Source organism: Pipistrellus kuhlii, unplaced genomic scaffold (genome assembly GCF_014108245.1).
Source record: "Pipistrellus kuhlii isolate mPipKuh1 unplaced genomic scaffold, mPipKuh1.p scaffold_m20_p_1, whole genome shotgun sequence".
Classification (NCBI taxonomy): Eukaryota; Metazoa; Chordata; class Mammalia; order Chiroptera; family Vespertilionidae; genus Pipistrellus; species Pipistrellus kuhlii.
The window spans coordinates 135,713,890-135,730,583 of NW_023425404.1; the positions used below are offsets into that span (position 1 = coordinate 135,713,890).

A 16,694-nucleotide genomic window follows, 5' to 3' on the forward strand; every position below is an offset into this window, starting at 1 on the left:
CGTTCAGCAGCACAGGCTGTGTTCAGTGGCCAGAGGATGGAGAAGCAGGAGTCAAACTCACAGATCAACTTCTTGTAGAGAAGTCTGGAGGGGATTATTATCTGGACAGGGTAATGAGGGGGATATGTATATTAGTTTTGGGGAGAGAAGAGGCTTGTCTCTTCCCAGAATTGGGATCCCACCCTTTCCTTTTCCTTATATAGTCTGTGTAAGATCTGGTAAAGCACCTGAGGATGTGTCAGTTAGCATGCTAATCTGTCTGTATATAAAAGCCTAAAGCGGTTATGATGTGCAATGACCACCAGGGGGTAAGCACTTGACATGAGCTGTGGAGCTCAGGTGTCTTGACAGCTGCCGTTCTCAGGTGATGCACCTGGAACCAGAGAGGAGGGAGCCCAATTCCAGCATGTACGACCCAAGAACCACCCTTTCGCAATCCAGGACCCCTAGGGGATGTTGGAGAGCCGGTTTGGGCCCATTCCCCACAGCCAGGCCAAGGGACCCCACCAGTGCATGAATCCGTGCACCGGGCCTCTAGTGTGTTATAATGAGGATCAGGGGATAGTAAGGTTCGGGATATAGTGAGGTTCAGGGTATAGTGAGCTTTAGGGTTTCCTAGAGGTCAGATTCAGCACCATCTTGGTTCAGGCCAACTGTGGTTGGTTTTGTAATTCTGCCCCACTTCTATGTTTTTTCTATAACCAAATGGAAAGATAAGTACATCACGTTTCAACTGCCTGGGGCCCACAGCCAGCCATGAGGTCACTGTTTCAATGCCACTTCACAGGAGCTCCTAGCAGCATATCCCGCCTCCTCAGCTTTTTTTTTTTTTTTTTTAAATATATATTTTTATGGATTTTTTTTACAGAGAGGAAGGGAGATAGAGAGCTAGAAACGTCGATGAGAGAGAAACATTGACCAGCTTGCTCTTGCACTCCCCTACTGGGGATGTGCCCGCAACCAATGTACATGCCCTTGACCGGAATTGAACCTGGGACCTTTCACTGAGCCAAACTGCTTTCGGCTCCTCCTCAGCTTTAATTACCATTTCACTTTCCCGATTGAGCTACCTTTATGTTGTTCTCTGGATGAACCTTTTGCTTTAGCCAAATTCTTCTGCTCACTTCCCTGAACAATTGTGGCTTTCCCTTTCCACACCGTCGCCCCACCCTTTTTTCCATCTAGAACACTATTTCCCTTGGCTCCTCCCATGGAAATGGACTAGACCCATTTCAGTCTGTATCACCCTGAAGACTGTGGTCAGTCCTCCCCTGAATGCCTGCAGAACCAGTCATTTGCCCTTGTGCTTATTTCATTTATTTTCTAGTTAGCTTTCCCTTGAGTTAGCATTCCTATGTCTCCCTGATAAGATTAGAATTCATTTGAAGTAGGGCTTTTTGATACACATAGTACAGCCAAGTAGCATGCCTTTTACATAGCAGGCAGTCAATGCAGGCATTGATTGAAGCATTTTCTTTTTGGGGATTGATAGCAAGGCAGTGCCCAAAAGTACCCTATCGGTACTGACTCACAGAGCTTTATCTCACTTTAAATTACTATCCTCTGTCCTTTCCAAATTGCAGTTAAACATCTGCAGAGCAATTTGCACATTTGAATTATTTTTTCCTATAAACCTGTAGCACTGAGGAAAAAGCTACTTCAGAGTTACCCAAATATGCCAAACAGAAAGAAAATAGAGTAATAAAACATGTCTTTCCCCCTCTTGCTCCTTTCCAGCCTCCTCTGTCTTGATAATTTAGCACCTGTAAAAGTGACTTTCAACCTCATCTGTTCACCAGTGCAATACACCTTTATTGAGAACTTACTATTATATATACCAAGCACTATTAGGTGCTGGATATACGAAATACACAAACAGGGTCTTTCTCCTAGTGCTGTTTATGATCTGGTAGTGTGCTAGACATTAAGTAAAGAATTCCACCAAGAATTATCTAAATATATTTAGAAAATACTTAGTCAGAAAGGAGTGGTATGACATAAAGGTAGAAATTAGTCTTTGGGGACAAAAAAAAAAAAGCTATCTGAAGAAGTGATATTTAATCAAAGGTAGAGTAAAATCTTTCAGAGATACAATGGCGAATGTGCACACACAGCTTTACATATTTTAGCTTTAGTTTAGCTGGAAACTGTAATGAAACTCTGGGAAAATTTGTTTTAAGCCTGATGTAAACAGTTAAACCATTTTTTTCTCTATGATTTACCTGTATTTCAAGTAAATTACGGTAGGTTCTGTGTGGTTCCAGTAGTTTAGAGGAGTTGTCATAGGGTAGGTGAGCGGATGGGTGAATGGATATTTGAGATAGATGTAGAGAATGTACAGTACAGTTGTATAAAATTCAGTTCTAGGAAAAGCTACTGACACTAAAATTAAGTAATTAAGTAAATTTATTAAATAAATGTATTTTGGATTTGAGCGGAAAATCCAAATGGCAAACAAAATAATTTAGCAACCAAGACCAAAGATTAAAATGACAACAACAACAAAAAAATCAATATTAAGGTAGGTTAAGAAAAAAAGAGGCAGCATATAAGCAATTCTCAGATGCAAACCTCCCCCTAAATGATAGGGAAAAATTGCATTTTTTGATGGTTTAGACTTTTAAACTAGGCAACATGATAGAATTACTTATTAAAAACATTTTAGTCTTACCAAAAGTTGATAGTTTCAGCATCCTCAAATATTTTCCAATCAAAAAGTAGTCAGAAGCTTTGAGAAGATACCATTTAAAAAGAGAAAGATGATTATTTATGTCTTGGTGAACTAAGGTAAAAAATGTATTGGCAGTCATGATGTAAACATGTAGGAGCGAATGCAGCATATCTGAAGCCAGCTTGCCTTAGACCCGCTGACTTCCAACAGGCGCACTCAGCGCTGGGTGGCACCATCCACACAGCATGGTATGGTATCGCCAGGCCTGAGAATCTCATTCCAAACTGCACCACAGTTCTTTCCTACTAGGAACTCATTTCACAACTCAGGAGTAATCTAGAGATATCTGGTACCCTCCTGGTTCCAGAGCCAAATGCAGAGCCTACTAGATCAGATCCTGTCCTGGGTGGGAGAGGGAGAGGGGTTCAGAGCAGGGGCCTGGGGGGAGTCCTCTGGACGGGAACAGCATCAGTGCCCAGGCAATCTCTGCCCCCCTCTACAGCATGTGAAGAAGCTGACTGCCCTGTAGGTGCACAGGCTTGACAGCGAGGGGCCATTGCTTTGGAGTCTGAGGCCTGTCTTAAGCATGGACAGAACCTTGGGCATTGACATAAACATTTTTAAAGCATTTTTGGTGTCTTTACAGCCAGAGACCATAAATGTAATGCTACTTGCTTTACAAATTGAATAAAATTAATCCAGATATTTTGTCTAATGGCAATGATTTTCTCAACTCCTACTTTTTCCTGCCATTATCTCAAATCTAAAGATCTTCCTAATTGGTATTTAGCAACTGTTTGCCCAGATCATTTATTTCAAAATAAAAAATTAAGTATATATTACAGTAGCATTTTTATTTGATATTTGCTAAGCAATTATAGGCCAAATGGTTCTTTTGTTACTAATATAAAACAATAAGATAACACCCCACCAAAATAATTAATTCCTTCATTTATTTAACAAATATTTTTATGTTTAGCCTGATGAACATTGGTAGAATTAACACATAATGATTATTAAACCTAGGATAGTCTATGCATCTTTTGAAAATGAAATTCATCAGGCAAGTAGAAGTCATTTATGGTGGGAATAAAAAAGGAAAGGAGCTAGAAGTCAGATTTTGAAATGGAAGAATTCTAAAGATTTTGTTCATAAATGCTAAGAATGTATACTATGAACACTATGCACATATCTGAATATACGAATATATCTTTACAAAATCTTAAATGAAAATTGTACCCTAAAATTTTTATGGGAAAATACAGATTTAAAAAACAAAAAACACTATCGCTTCTCTCCCAGAATAAAAAACCCTTTCATGCAATGTACCAACATAATCCTATCAGTAAACCACTACCAATGGACATATAAATACATTCGTCCCACCTGAAAAATTTTATCTATCAAGCCATCTGCCTCCTTCTGTGATAGTAGCACTTTGCCAGGAGAATATAATGAGGCTAGTTTTTCTGCTAGGGTATCTGTGTGCCAAAGAATTGAAAATAGAAAAATATCCCAGGTTTATTGTGCAGTTTTTTCCTATTTTTTTTGCATTGATTGTAATGATTTTGTAGGGCTCCCATTTGCCTTTCTCTCATCTTTGATTCTCTTTGTCCCTGTGTCCCATCTTTTGAAGATGGGAATGGATGGTCAATTGGAGATAGGAGATAAAAAATGTAGTGAAAGAGTGAGAAAGGAAATAAAATGTGTCATTTCCATTCTTTTGACTTCTTCTCACCCCTCTTTTAAAGCAGCCCTAAGTGTGTTGGGTGTGTTATAGTAACTAAAGGCATTCAGAAAAGGAGCTTTATATTCCCCTTGATACTCATTTGACCCACTTGGAATGTGTTGAGCTCATGGTTTGGTGAGCTAGTCCATGCATATCACTATCAGTATTTTCACAACTTCCCCTAAATTAGAAGCTCTCTTTTGTTCTTTCGATTTTGTCACTTATTGCCCTGTCATAGGCTTCCCTGGGGATGGCAATTGTAACAAGATGTTGAGAAATGTTATCAAGTTCTTATGAAATGTGTTGTTTTGTGCCTCATCAAAATTTCAAATTTTAGGCCCTGGTGGGGTAGCTAGGTTGGTTGGAGCATTGTATAAATACGCCGAGGTTGCAGGTTCTATCTCTGTTCAGGGCACATACAAGAATCAGTCAATGAATGCATAAATAAGTAGGACAACAAATCGATGTTTGTCTCTCTCTCTCAAAAACAAAATTAATAAAAATAATTTCAAATTTTACAATAAGTGAAACCCCTTTAATTTAAAGATTTATATATAGCGCAGCAATTAGGGCATGGTTTGGTAGACAGAGGAATGGAGTAAGATCTAGATTCTTCTATTCCTTGCGTTTTACTATATCTAGGGGGCCTAGTTGTATCATTCAAAACAATGGAGGTCCAGTGGCCCTTCCCAAATGGGAGCAGTCCCTTGATCACTGGCATCATAACTTCTACATAAGCATCTCTAAGATGCTTGTGGAGGGTTCTATAGGTACAATGAAATGACTGGACCAAGTAATGGCCTATGTTTAAGACCATAATTTTAGCATCAGAGAACTGGCACTCAGGCCTCAAGATTCATAGGGATTAGTATGCTTTCCATTATACCAAATTTTCTTCTGACTGTTCTTCATACATGCATGTACCACAGGAGAGCCTTTGTTTCAGTGCTGTCTGGTCTGCTCTAAATTATGATTTATGTGAGGCCTGTATGCATGCCATAATCCCTCTCCAGGCCTCTGATATAGTCATTAGATGACCCCAGGTCGTGGGTGGAATAAAGGAGTTCCTTGATGGGAGACTTTGTTCTGTTTTCTTTCTCTATTTCTCAGACAAGGTCTTAGGAGGTGGTCTCTAGTGATTCTTGAAGTACAACCATTTGTCTTATTTATAATGCACTTCAGATAAACATCTTTTAAGCACCTCAGAGAAGAATGCATTGTTAGGGCTTCAGTTGAGTTTTGTAATCCCAGTGAGAGTCAGAGGCAGGGAGCAGGGGTGGAATATGTGGGAGGTAGAAGAGGAACTGTTAGCTGTGAATTTCATGACTGTAGTTATTGGGGGTTGTTTGGTTTCTTTTTTTTTCATACATTTTTGTAATATTTTTATTTGTTATACAAAACATCAGAATTCATGAGAAACAAATTAATGTTAGGTTATTTAAGAAGTACTTTTGCATGGGTATTTTATGTTGCTAAAGAAAAAAATGCATATTGGTCTACTTGCATTTTTTAATTTGTGATTTTTTTTTAAGGATAATAAAGTTAGAAAAAAGTGTCATTAATAGCCTCTAAAATTACTGAGAATATGCATCCATCATTGCACTAACGATGAGGTCTTTGTTCCAGAAGTTCATTAGCATCACTCAGACCTGGAAGGAGTCATAAGTTATCTAGACAAACCCATGTAGTTCGGTGAGGTCACTGAGGCCTGGAGACATTTAGTGACCTGCGTCTCCTGAGTAATTAGTGACAGAATCCATCCAGCCATCTAGCTCTTGGCCTCCCAGTTCAGTGCTCTTTTGTAAAAGAATGCATGCGGAAGGAGGATCTGCGTCCACAGTTTGGTAGACATTGAATGATTTATACAGGTAGGGAGGGAGAACCATGGAGTGATGGAAAGACCATGGCTTTTAGATTCAGGCCCACACTGAGGTTTTCTGCTTCTTAGGTGTGGCCTTGGGCAAGCTACCTCTCTGTTGCCTTATTTTCAAAATGCAGTTGATAACTGTTTTTGATGGATATTGTGAAAATGTGTGATTGTTTGCAGAAAACAAAATATAGTGCTGGTATATACACTAGAGCAGATGCTTAGTAAATGTGGCTGCGGTTAAAATTTATTATTTCTGCTATTAATAAAACAGGATCTGCAAACAGTATTTGCTTTGTTAGTAGGCACTCAGATAAATTGTGCTGAACAATGTCAAGTGAATAAATGCTTTATCTCACCAGCTACCAAAAAAAACTGTTTTAGCTTTTGGACAAGCCTTGCTCTCACTTGTGAATTTGTATCCTACTTTATTTTTCTCAAGCGTGTATTTTTGTCTTTAATGATGACGACCCTATTGAAAGTTAAATTAGTATAATGACTAGGACTAGAATGCATGCATTTATAATTTATGAGAGACAGAGGGAAAGGTGGAAAAGCAGTGAATTTGGTATCAGTAAAAGCTGAGTTATATTAAATACGAGTGAGATCTGCCAGTTGCTGGTTTCATGGCCTTGAGCAAGTCACTTCATTTCTCAGCCTCAATTCCGTAGTCTGTAACAGAAATGTATCCAGGCCTGCTCCTCAGATATGTAGTAAGGATTAAATTGCATATTATACATAAAGCCTTTCCCATTCCTACAAGGCACTATTAGTTATAATTCTTATTTTCTTTCCTCCTGCTGTAATGCTTATAAGAACTGGTGGAAACTTAGAGTGCAAATTATTTGTCAAAAGACAACTTAGAACCAAAACATTCTTTGGAAGCTATGAGGATACTATCCTGCTATGAATATGCAGTATTCTAAAATTATAATAGAGACCTTGTACCATGGAGCAGTGTTCAGGTAGCACTTAGCCAAAGTAGGAAATACTTTATCTTTCCCATCTGGCAGATCAGAAGCATTGGTATGATAATTTGTCATGAGTTTTTCATTTTACATGTTTTGATACTATATTAATATGTCCCCTAGCCAAATGACATACGGCATAATTGAGAGCATTAATGTGAATAAAAAACGGGTTTACAAAAATATATTCAGAATTCCATGGGAAGAGGAGAGGGACTCCCTCCATACCAGGTTCTTACCCCAAAGTGTCTGTAATTGTATTTCCTGTAATTCTCCACTGGTCAGGAAGAACCATGATGCAAAGGAAAGACCTTACTGTTCTCAAGTATGACTTTAGTTAACTTCAGCTGCTGAAAACTTCCACATGTGATTAGGCTGTCAACACAATATATGTGGCATCCAAATCACAGGAAACTATTCTCCCATCCTCTGCACTGAGCAAACCCACCGAGGAGATTGTATTAGTTCTGGACCACAGTTTAACAGCAGCATTGCCATTGGTGAGCTGGGGTGAGCAGCTGGGTAAAAGGCTCTTGAAGCCATCTCATATGAGAAAGGGTCAGAGTGATTAGGAAGAATTTTCTTGAAAAAGATGGGAGGAGTAATATCAAGACGCTTCTAGTCATCTATGCTGAAAAGGAGGCATGTGAAACACAGAGAAATAGGAAAATCTGTTGTATGGTCCTTCTCCTTAAAGAAATAGAGAAATGTTAGGTATCTACATGTTTATATAGAATAGCTATGACCAAAATTGAATGATAAATGCAATTTAAAAGTACAAGTCAAGGGCTTTTGGAATTCAGAGGAAGGAAAGATTATATATCACCAGAAGAAATCAGAAAATATTTCACTGAAGGAATAGTGTTTGAACACCAAAGGATGGGAAGAATTTGGATATTTGGCGGTTTCTAAGAAAATATTCCAGTTGGAAGAGCAAATGTAGAGTGAGGAAAGCAATGTATGTTCGAGATATCGTTAAGTGCCCTGGGCAGTGTAGCTCAGTCCTATTCAACTAAATGTGGTGGGTTCAGTTCCCATCAGGGCATATACCTAGGTTGTAGGTTCAATCTCCAGTCAGGGAGTGGTGGTCAGTGCACTCCCACAGGGGAAACACCGCTCAGCCAGAAGCTGGGCTCATGGCTGGCGAGCACAGTGATGGTGTCGGGACCCTTTTCCATGGCAGTGCTAAGGATTCCAACTGACAGTTTACAACCGCACCCCCGGAGTTCATGAATTTTATGCACTGGGACTCTAGTGATTAAATAGGAAGTGATATTAGTGTAGACATTAATGTAAAATTTCAAACCCAGTAAACTTTAAACTTTTCAAAAACAGACTTGTAAGGGCTACCTTTGTTTTATTATCTATACTAATCACATGCTACAATATACCCTTATATAAAAGTCAATCTAAAATTTTTTAAGTAATGAAATAATTAATTTTCCTATATTTCAGACCCCTAAACAAAAACAGAAGAACAACAACAACAATGCATATGACATTATCTAGGATCTGTTCAATAATTTCTACTAATAAAGTATTGCTTATGCCATGATAGGATAATAAAAATGAAATTTTGTCTAAGTTCAGGATGGTATATTCGAATATTGTTATAATATTTTAAAAACTATTATTTAGAAACAAAGGTATATTTGTTCTGTATTTTTCCTGAAAACAAAAATAGGATCAGGGAATGGTATAAACACATTAAACTCAACTTGACAATTCCCAGTAACCTAAAATTATCTATTCATAGAAGAGATGACACTATTAAAATGGGTTGCTTTTCCTTCATTGAAAGTACTCATAGAGACTTTTATCCGGTATCAGGATTGCTAGAGAATGAATTTCTGACCCTGGCCAACGTCACTCAGATGGTTGGGCATTGTTCCATGCACCATAAGGTTGCCAGTTCGATTTCCAGTTTGGGCACATATCCCCAGGTATCCAGCTTGATCCGCAGGAGGGGGTCGTCCAGGAGGCAGCTGATGATGTCATCTATGTTTCGCTCTCTCCCTCTCCCTTTCTCCCCCCCCCCCAAAAAAAAAAAAAAAACAGTTTAAAAAAAAACAAGAGAGAGAGTGAATTTCTGAATCTGGTTACAAGTGAAAGGCTGAAGATCTACAGTATATGTAAGGGTATATCCACTGATATCCAGAAAGCAGAGTGAGAAGGCAGATTCATTTTTCTAAATTACGGATGGTTCATCCTTTTCAGAAATCAAGGGTGGAGTCAGATACAGGCATATTATTTTATGCAGAATTTAATCCAAACTTTACTAACTCAAGAATGCAATCTAATTTAAACTATTTTATCCAAGTATTGTGAGTTCTACTGGGAAAAAGTATGCCTTGCAAGAAATAGAAATAGTTATATTATTAAATTATGTCAAACTGGCTTAGCTATGCCACTTTTATTAGTGTCATCAGTTATTAAGTAGGGCCAGAATGTTCTTGGATTCAAATCCTGAAGTATATTTGATTAACTATTTTATATAAATATTTGCCAAATTACAATGGCATATCATATTTAATATTCATATATTATGCAGTTACCCATTACACCAAGTGAAGTTTAGATCCAAAAGTACCGTAAGCATTCATGATTAATTCAACTAATTGCCTTGATGTTTTGGAACTTAAGTCAAATAGTTGAATTTTCTTGATCAACCAAAGCAGGTGGAGAAGCAGAAATATGTGCTTGTGAATCTAATATCACTCTTTTTGTCATTTTCAGCTGCAGTATTGAAGTACGAGAACAACGTCATGAATATCAGGCAATTCAACTGTTCTCCTCATCCATACTGGCTTCCAAATTTCATGGATGTTTTCACTTGGTCTCTGCCATTTGTCGGGGAAAAAGGTGGGTTTTGGATCCTAAAATGCTTAATGGAATGGTGTAGTGGGGGAGGAGATGGGGCTATTTTACTATGAAACACTTTAGTCTAACCCAGCAATTTTCAACCGGTTTGCTGCAAGAATTTTTAAAAAAATGCAATACTGGACTATCTAGTCAGGGTCGCTGACCTTTTTTCCCTTACATTGTCAAATAAAAAAGATGACAACAGCCAATACAACAATAACCACCTAATGTTAATGAGTCAAAATTATACCTTTTTCTTGTCACACTGGTAAAAAAAATATATTTTTTGGTGAGCTTCAGAATTGTAGCAATTAATTTATATGTGCCATGAGATGATAAAAGGTTGAAAATCACTGACTTAACCAATAAATTGCACCATGAGAGGTATGATTTCAAAGTGTCAAAGAGTATCCTATTAAACAATTACAATGAATGAAGGGGCAACAAAAGAAATAAGGGATAGTAGGAGAATTAATAATCTCAGAATAATAGAACTCAGAAATTACAGACATACCATTTTAACTGGCTTCAAATCATAATGACTGCCTTTTCAAAATCTTGTTATATTATAATTTAAAGGTACTATTTTATTTTGCAAACTAGTCATCAAATATAAAGGTTACCATAGCAATGCTTTCCTCACATTTCTCATATAAAAAGGAATCATTGCTTCTTGGCCAGTGTGGCTCCATGGTTGAGCATTGATCCATGAACCAGAAGGTCATGATTGGAGTCCTGGTCAGTCAGGTTATACACATGAGTTGTGGACTTACTTGATCCTTAGTAGAGACATGTAGGAAGCAACCGATCAATGAGTCTCTCTCATCATTGATGTTTCTATCTCTCTCTAAAATTAATAAAAACATAATTAAACGAATAATCATTGTATAATAGTGATTAATGACTATAATATTTTGAAGGACTACATATACAACAACAAAAATAGTTTATTAAAAATATAGTGGCCATTAGTGTGTTACAGGGTGAGATAAATGTACATTTAAAAAGTTGTCTATTAACCTGAGCCAGTTTTCCAAAATTGGCCTTTTTTCCTTCCTTCTTTCCTTCCTTTCCCCTTTGTTTTTATGTTTTGACCTAAACCTCAGCAAAAATTTTGAGTCAAGGTTGCAGCCCCTGAATTTGAGCTTTAGGTTCAGTAGGCCTAGTTGTGATATACTGGCTCATTCTTTTTTTATTTTTTTATTTTTTATTTTATTGATTTTATACAGAGAGGAAGGGAGAAGAATAAAGAGTTAGAAACATCGATGAGAGAGAAACATCGATCAGCTGCCTCCTGCACATCCCCTACTGGGGATGTTCCTATAACCAAGGTGCCCTTGACAGGAATCGAACCTGGGACCTTTCAGTCCTCAGGCCGACGCTCTATCCACTGCTGGCTCAATTCTTTATGCATCATCTTTTTACATTCATGATAGAATACAACCTAATTTTTAAAAATGTTCATTGTACATAGCGTGCACATCAAGTAAATGTGATGCAATACTAAATTTCTATATATAATATTGATACTTTTATGTAATCTATTTACTCAACTAAATTTTTTATTAAACTTACCTAACCTTTATTTTTAAAGTATTTTTTATAATAAAACTAGAGGCCCTGTGGGAGTGAGCTAAAACTAGCTCTCCGACATCCTGAGGGGTCCCAGATTTCAAGAGGGGGCCAGGCTGAGGAATCCCACTGGTACATGGTCAGGGCCGGGGAGAAATGCAGGAGGTTGGTCAGCCGGGGAAGGACTGAGAGAGGCTCCAAGTCGTGTCCGGCCCATCTGGTCATTCATGATCAGCCAGACCCCAGCAGCAAGCTAACCTACCGGTTGGAACATCTGCCCCCTGGTGGTCAATGCGTGTCATAGTGAGCTGTTGAGCAGCTTTAGCATATCATTAGCATATTATTCTTTGATTGGTTGAATGGCTGACCGGACATCTGGGCACTTAGAATATTAGGTTTTTATTAAATTGAATGTAACAATATCTACATTTAATCAGTTTATTAAGGAATCAACAAATTTTATTAAATACAAAACTCATGCCTATCACTGTCTAGTTCTCTGGAGAATTAATAAAATGGAAAAAGAGATCCAGTATATATAGTCCCTGCTGAACAGAAGTTCATAACCTGGTCTAGATCTAGATCTCAATATACACATAAATAAAAATTCAAAAGTAGCCTACTTCATAAATTTATAGTATTTTCACATCCACATGTTTGATTTCTCTATTGTCTGCTGACCTGTAGCCAGTAAATCTTACTATTAGATTTTGTAGGCATGAACTAATAATTTTATTAGGATAGAGTCTATGTAGAATCATAAAGCCCTTTATCTTTTATGACCTGGATTTTATAGAAACTACTGTGTAGGAGATTCTATATACAAACTAGGTAAGAAATGCTATTGCTAAGCTTGCTCATTAAAAATGCCAGAGTAATAATTAAGGTTTTGATAGAAAAAATCTGGACTTCTCTCTTTTCTTTTTTTCTTTTTAGTGACTGAGATGCTGGTAAATGTCCTCAACATCTGTTCAGATGATGAACTAGGGTCGGAAGAGGATGGATTTGATGGTAAGAGGCTTGAGCCTTTGTGCTACTGCATTTGCCAGAAAAATCACATGGCTTCTCTTAGCTAACGCTATGAATGAATTTCTAAGATTTGGATTTTTTTTTAAAAACATAATGTAGTAATGAAAATGAAAGATTATAATTTTTATTTGCTTTGAAAACGTAAGAAATGAAAAACCTGAGAGACTTGTCCCATTACCCTGAAAACATTGTTGAAGTAGTGAACTATTTTAAAAAACCATCTTTAGGTACCACATATTACTAAGTAACTTCTTTTCGACTCCTTGATTAAAAAAAAAAAAAAAAAAGTAATCCTTTATTTTCTAGCAGATGTTACCATTTACTGGGTAACTTTTAAAAGTACCCTTTAAATGAAGTTGCTCCTATCAACTGTTCAAATTTTGATGTCTATGATAAAATAAGATATTTATATGTTGATATATTGGTATTTAGTCAATCCCAATATTTTTATATCTATAATAAGTAGTGAATAAGCTAAAAGGTTTTAAAATTGTTTTTATTTTTTAAGATGCTATTTGTAATCAGACACCATCAAAAATGATGCTTTCTCTGTAAAAGACAAAGATTGATGAGGGTAAAGCTGGAGAGAAAAATTACTCTGGTCCTTGCAAAAAGCACCCCAAAATGAATGAAAAATAGCAAAAATATATAGTTAGAAAGTGCAAGAGCACACATTACTTCCAAAAACATTTAATAAGAACGCACTCTGTGTGGGGCATTCAGGGTCCCACGATTCCCATGAACTGATGAAACTGTATTCTGCTTAGAGCGAAAGGTAAGTAAACTGATAATATCAACAAAGTAAGGCAAATTATAAAATAAGGGGTGAAGGTGGCAGGGGAAATAGATAATGTGGCAAGTTTAAATGTATAAAGTCTTTACCTTTAAATCCTGTACTTAGGTAAAATGAAAAGAGAAAGTGGCCCTTTCAGAAAATTATACCTGAACAGCATGAGTTAATGCTCACTGGGTTTTAATACAGGTCCCATCTATATATGCAAAATACCTAATGCTGCAGGCAAAAGTAAAATAACAGTGTTTGCTCACTCATGTAAAGAGTCTATATACTTAGTTAAATTAAAGTGTACAGTTATCTCTACTATGTCATAGTTTTTCTCCTTCTATAACCTCTCTTGTCTTCACTACTTATCTCCATAGACTGTTCTCTAGTCATGTATCACCTGTACAATATAAGAAAGGAGAGAAAAAATATAGGGTGTCCCAAGAAATGTACACAAACTTTAACAGCCGATAACTCACTTAATTGAAAATGAACTGTATGTTAATAAACACTGACTTTATAATTACTAGAAATGTGTATACATTTTTGGGGACACCCTGTACATATACAGACTTCTACTAGGTTAAAATTACCTAAAGAATAGTTGTAAATATAGTTATATATTTTGAAATATTCCAGAGATCAGTGGCTATTTTGTGCTTTATCCAGATTCTAGATGTTTGATATGTTACAGCCACAGTTTGCTGCTGTTAACTTTTCCAGGTATACCAATACTGTTTAATAGGTAATATTTCCATAATGGCATAAGCTTTTTCCTATAGGAAGGATACTAATCTGGTGAAATCTCAAAAGTCAGTAAACATTTTTCAATAGATGTTTTTACTGTGTCCCTTTTATTCCTCAAAAGAAAGATTAATTAGCATTAATACAGTGAATAATATTCCTTTCTAAACAAATCTCTATTGTAGCCAAGTTTGTTGGACAGTAATTATAATATAGGCAATATAATTAAAGTGTAACGTCGTAAAGAATAACTACCTCCATAGGCTTGTAATTATACATTAATCCATTAGCTCAGTAAATATATATTGAGGACCTATTGTGTGCCAGGTATTGTAGCCAAAATGCTGGCCAATTTCGTTAGTATAGATAGATGTTCCTACACAGTTAAATCTTACCAAGACTTGGTATTTACCTCATGTAAAGTATATTATAACTCATCCTCTCAGTCACATGAAAGGTATATTTTGTGACTTGCTCTGCTTTAAAATAATTTGTTCCATTCAGTGTGCTCTGCCCATCAGCACTTGCTTTGTAAATAGCCTGTTAATTTTAGTTCTAGGAGTGAATGCCCTTTTCACGGTATTTTGAAGAATGTTTTTTTCTAAGCAGGCCACTGAACATGATATTTTAGTTCAAATCTCATAAATACTTCCTCTCAAAAAAAAAATTAAAGTATTAACCAAAAGGATGTCTAATTAGGATATTATACATTTTAAAGTAAACCACCAGCAATGTTCTCTAGTACTAAATTTAACATGATACAAAAACTATGGATTTCTTCAAAGGTGCTCAGAGAACAACATGACTCTCTTTGGAACTGCAGTTTCTTGAAATTTCTTTTTCTTTCTTTTTTTGGTAATATTATTTTCAGCCTTAGGATAAAGTTTTCCCCTCCATAATGCAGCCTGCAGGCTCTCTTTCTGGGGGCTGGCCCTGTGCTGCCTATAGAGCCCCTGGGCTTATTGGCCACAGAGGTGAAAACAGGAACCAGAAGACATCAATAGGCTTAATTAAAGCTCTTCCTTCAATTGCTTTATATTCTAAAAGTGGGTGGAAGGGGGATCTCTTCATGAGTCATTTCTCTAGCCTTTTTCAATATTTTTTTGCTCCATATCCAGTGCCAACTGAAAAGTAGTGAGGTGCCTTTGCAATCCTTGACTATTTTTTTATTCTTAGTGTGTATAAAACATAGAAAATAGAGGTTCTTTTCATTTATTTTTGAATTATTACTGGACAGCCCCCTAAGTCAGAGAGATATCTGTCCCTTCCTGGGCTCTTGCCAGTCTCATAAGAAAGATTTCAAGTGAGTAACAGATAGCTGTGTTGAAGATCAGCAAGGGAATTCATTCATAATGCACTTGGCGTAAAGCATAAGCTGGCAACTCAGCTAATCTGAGTGCATACCTAGGAGGGGTTCAGGGGTTTTTATACCCTTCTTCCTGAAGGTTTCAAAGCTTCCCTGCCAGATATCTTATGCAGCAGACTGAGTTTCAACATCCCCTTCTACATCATTGTGCCTTATCTGGGAATGTTTGTACATTCACCAGGTCATCTGGTTTGGCAAGTCCTAAGAAGGCATACTTCTTTGTTTAGTGATTGAGATAAAACTCACCCTTTTTCCCCCCTCCCCCAAGATGGCTATGTTTTGGCTGGCATAGATGGCATGAAGTGGGTCTTTGTTCTCTATTTTCCCAAGCCAGGGTAATTTAAGTTATTGAATATATTCTCTGGTTAGGGAGGAGAGGTATTACAATTTGCTTTCAAGTGTCCTTATTTGGGGAAGATAAGATCTCATGATTCATAGGCAGGCTGCAAGCTTCCCAAGCTATTTGGCCTTGTTTAATTTTCTTATCTCAGTTTCCCCATTCCATTTGCCTAGGAATTTTCCTAAGTTCTTTACTATAATGCCACAGAATGAAAGGCATGGGACTAATTTCACTTTTTTCCTTCAGGTTCTGTCAGCTTTCTTTTACCATTTAATGATGATGACAGTGGCTAACGTGTTAGCCATCATTCTAAGTCATTTATATATATTACCTCTTTATTCTTTTGATCTTTTTGACCAAAAATAATTTACAATTATCATTCATATATATGATATAGATGTAGATGTAGATGTAGATGTAGATATAGATATAGATAGCATAGATATAGATAGGTATATAAATATATACATATAGATATAGGTATATGATACTAGAGGCCCAGTGCACAAAATTCATGCACTTGGCGGGGTCCCTCAGCCCAGCCTGCACCCTCTCTTAGTCCTCTCATTCCAGGAGCCCTCAGGGGATATCCAACTGCCAGCTTAGGCCTGCTCCTTAGTGCTGCCATGGAGGTGGGAGAGACTCGCGCCACCACTGCTGAGCTTGCCAGCCATGAGCTCAGCTTCTGGCTGAGCAGTGCTCTCCATATGGGAGCTCGCTGACCACCAGGGGGGCAGCTCCTGCATGAGCATCTGCCCCCTGGTG

General features: G+C 37.2%; 1 protein-coding gene across 4 annotated transcripts in view; it reads left to right on the forward strand.

Moving 5' to 3' along the window:
- The window catches only part of PPP3CA (protein phosphatase 3 catalytic subunit alpha), a 291,565-nt gene that overhangs the window by 243,928 nt on the left and 30,943 nt on the right, over positions 1–16,694 (forward strand). For all 4 annotated transcript variants that reach the window (XM_036410486.2, XM_036410494.2, XM_036410503.2 and 1 more), the window contains 2 exons: positions 9,972–10,097; positions 12,606–12,680. In XM_036410486.2, coding sequence (XP_036266379.1) covers positions 9,972–10,097; positions 12,606–12,680 — 201 coding nt within the window. The remainder of the gene's footprint in view (positions 1–9,971; positions 10,098–12,605; positions 12,681–16,694) is intronic.